The sequence below is a fragment of the Lissotriton vulgaris genome, chromosome 7, assembly GCF_964263255.1.
Source record: "Lissotriton vulgaris chromosome 7, aLisVul1.2, whole genome shotgun sequence".
Taxonomy (NCBI): Eukaryota; Metazoa; Chordata; class Amphibia; order Caudata; family Salamandridae; genus Lissotriton; species Lissotriton vulgaris.
Window position 1 is genome coordinate 509,655,499 of NC_141695.1, and position 2,884 is coordinate 509,658,382.

General features: G+C 45.0%; 1 protein-coding gene across 1 annotated transcript; it reads left to right on the plus strand.

Annotated features, from left to right (window-relative positions):
- Positions 1–980: 980 nt before the first annotated feature.
- LOC147701963 (uncharacterized) lies at positions 981–2,651 on the plus strand. The gene has a single exon (XM_086928731.1). The coding sequence runs from the start codon at positions 981–983 to the stop codon at positions 2,649–2,651; it is 1,671 nt and encodes a 556-aa protein (XP_086784857.1).
- Positions 2,652–2,884: the final 233 nt, after the last annotated feature.

The window sequence follows — 2,884 nt, forward strand, 5'->3', positions numbered from 1 at the left end:
GGGGTACATTTTTCGAATAAAATAATGAACCTAGTTTGCCAAGGGTTGGGGATAAAGCAAAGTTTTCATTCAGTTTATCACCCAAAAGCAGCAGGGCTTGTGGAACGCTGTAACGCTACATTGAAAAATAAACTGCAAAAAATATGTGCATCAAGCACTCTCAGCTGGGTAGATGCATTGCCCTTAGCCTTGTTCTCCATGAGGACAACTGTTACATCCAAAAACAGACTTTCTCCATATGAAGTGGTCATGGGGAAACCAGCAAATGTCTATGGGTTTGCCTCTCCACCAAAGTTGCAAGAATTAACGCATTCTGCTTTGTTGGATTATTGTAAAGAACTAACTTCTGCCCTGTCTACCATTCGCCAACAGGTCAGAGACACATGGTCCCCGCCTCTGGAAGGAGAAGTACACAACATCAGACCCGGGGACTGGGTCCTGACCAAGAACTTTGTGAGGAAGAACAGCCTGCAGCCCAGGTGGAAAGGGCCAGCGCAGGTTCTGTTAGTCACACAGACGGCGGTTCGATGTGACGGACATAAAAGTTGGATTCATCTTTCAAACGTGAAGAGAGCACCACCGTTCTGGCCAGCACTGCCCCCGGAAGAGGACCGTTCTGACCGAAGGACTGGTGACTGCATTCCTGCACGCATTGATGATCAACAAGCTGCATCAGGATACAATCTACGCCCAAGGAAGATGAAGAGTGCTTAGGACGGAGCAAGCACCAACTGCCACGCACTGAATAGTGCCAACTTTAAAGGACTAACTTGTGCAGTGAGGTTAGTAAAATAAGGACACTGCCGACTCTGAGCTGAAAAGAGAATAAAGAAATACCTCCGAAGCCCAGCGACCCATAGGAGGAGAGGGTGTGAGGTCAAATTTGCCAATTGCAAGGTCTGAAACAGTGAGGCCTATAACGAACACTGTTGAACTGCCGCACTTGTGAGATTATATAAATCAAAAAATTCTGAGAGCGAATGGTACTTCCGTTTGGAAGAACAACTAGACATCTTCCTTTACTAGAAATGGAGGATACATATTCCACCCTTAATGTGAACAAAAGGGGGCGCTGGTACTCCAAACTATGCATATTCTGTATGTTATTTTGCATAATGTCTTTGGTCATCGGTTTATTGTATCTCCTAGAGCTCTACCATCCATTTGCAAAAACAGCCCCGCTCCCATCAGAGCTTCCCTCTGACTTTGTCCCCTCAGTTACAGTACCACCAGAGGATATGGATCACAGAGAGGAGATGCGTCATAATTCTTTCCTTACCTTACTTCATCAGACCCATCAAGTAATTGATAAAAATAATTGTTGGATCTGTATGCAATTCCCAGCCTATGTAGACGAAGGTATACCCCTTCTCCAAGTACCCCTGCCATTTGAAGCATCCTGTTATGCATTACACATTGCAATACTGAAAGTTGAGCTAATAAGGGTCTTCAGCAACTTAGTAAACTCCCGTTCTACCACTAGAACACCAACTGCCTCCTTGTACACCCATTATGACAAAGACATTCTCCAGTCAGGAAATTGCTCTGGAGTTATTTTGCCAAATGCAACGTTCCCTTTTTCTAACATATTCACCCCACTGCTGTTGGTAAAAAATGATAGCACACCTCCGCTCCATAGGGACACCAGAGAGATACCTTTTTTGAAAATGAGGCAGCGTAGTGTGCTTGGGAGTATATGTATTAGGAGCAACGGTACCGCCAACATGGGGAATAGTACCAATTGCAATATGACATTTGAAGTGTCTTCCCAGGAAATAACTGTTCCACTCTATATCGGTGACTCAGTTTATTTCATTTGTGGCTCCAGGGCCTATATATGGCTACCAGTGAATTGGGGTGGCTGTTGTCACCTAGGTCTTGTAACACCAGCAATGTCTGTAAAAAGTACTGCAGAAGTGAATAAAGCATCCAGAACTCTGAGAGGTAGGAGGAGTGTTGATCAAGGGGATACAGCGGCTGAGATAGCTGGTGATGTACTAAAGGCCTTTGTTCCTTGGTATGGCCCTGCCATAAATTCCAGAAACATACGCAGGTTGTCCCGTCTACTAGAAGCTACTATAGAAGAGACAGCAGGCATAATTGAGAACATAACAGTTGAGCTCAAGGCTCTCAGATTAGTTTCTCTTCAAAACAGGATTGTGTTAGACATGATGTTAGCAGAACGGGGTGGAGTCTGTAGAGTGATCGGGGTATCTTGCTGCACGTATATTCCTGACTCATCAACATCGGTTAGGCAGGCTGTCAAAAGACTATATGATATAGGTGCCCAGGCTCATAGCGATGTTGGCCCCTGGGATCCTGTAGGTTCCTTTTGGAACGCCTTATCTGCCTGGGGCTGGAAGATAGGGATGTTTCTAGTGGCTATCTTCCTTGTGGTAATAGGGTGCTGTGTTCTAATCAATTGTCTGCCCATGTGTTGCCAGTGTATGGGGCGATTGTTAAAACCACCCCCAATGCCCCCAATAACTGTGACTAATGCTCTTATTATGAGGGATGTTGTAACCCAACAATTGATGGACATTGATATCTCAGATAATAACCCTTCTGACGCAAATACTGTTGATTACGTCAATGAGCGCAATGAGGCCCACTATAGTAACAGCCGGCCCATATATGAACATGTGCATTAGGCCGCAACAAAATGTTGGACCTTGCGTCCAAAGGGCCGATTGTGGAAAAACAGTTTTTAGTAATGGACGAAAGCTCCTCCATTTTGTGTTTCCTAGCCACCATTTTGTATTAGTCTCTTTAGCTTGCCACCTCAGCACATATGGTGTGGCCGCTTCATCTGCACAAAGAAATGTTAATACACCAGTCGACCCCAGAGCATATGTTTGCACTTCACCTTGTGACGCACAAGTAG

Excerpts from the sequence above, each read along its gene's own strand:
- LOC147701963 (XM_086928731.1), top strand. The coding sequence starts at position 981 with ATGGTACTTCCGTTTGGAAGAACAACTAGACATCTTCCTTTACTAGAA.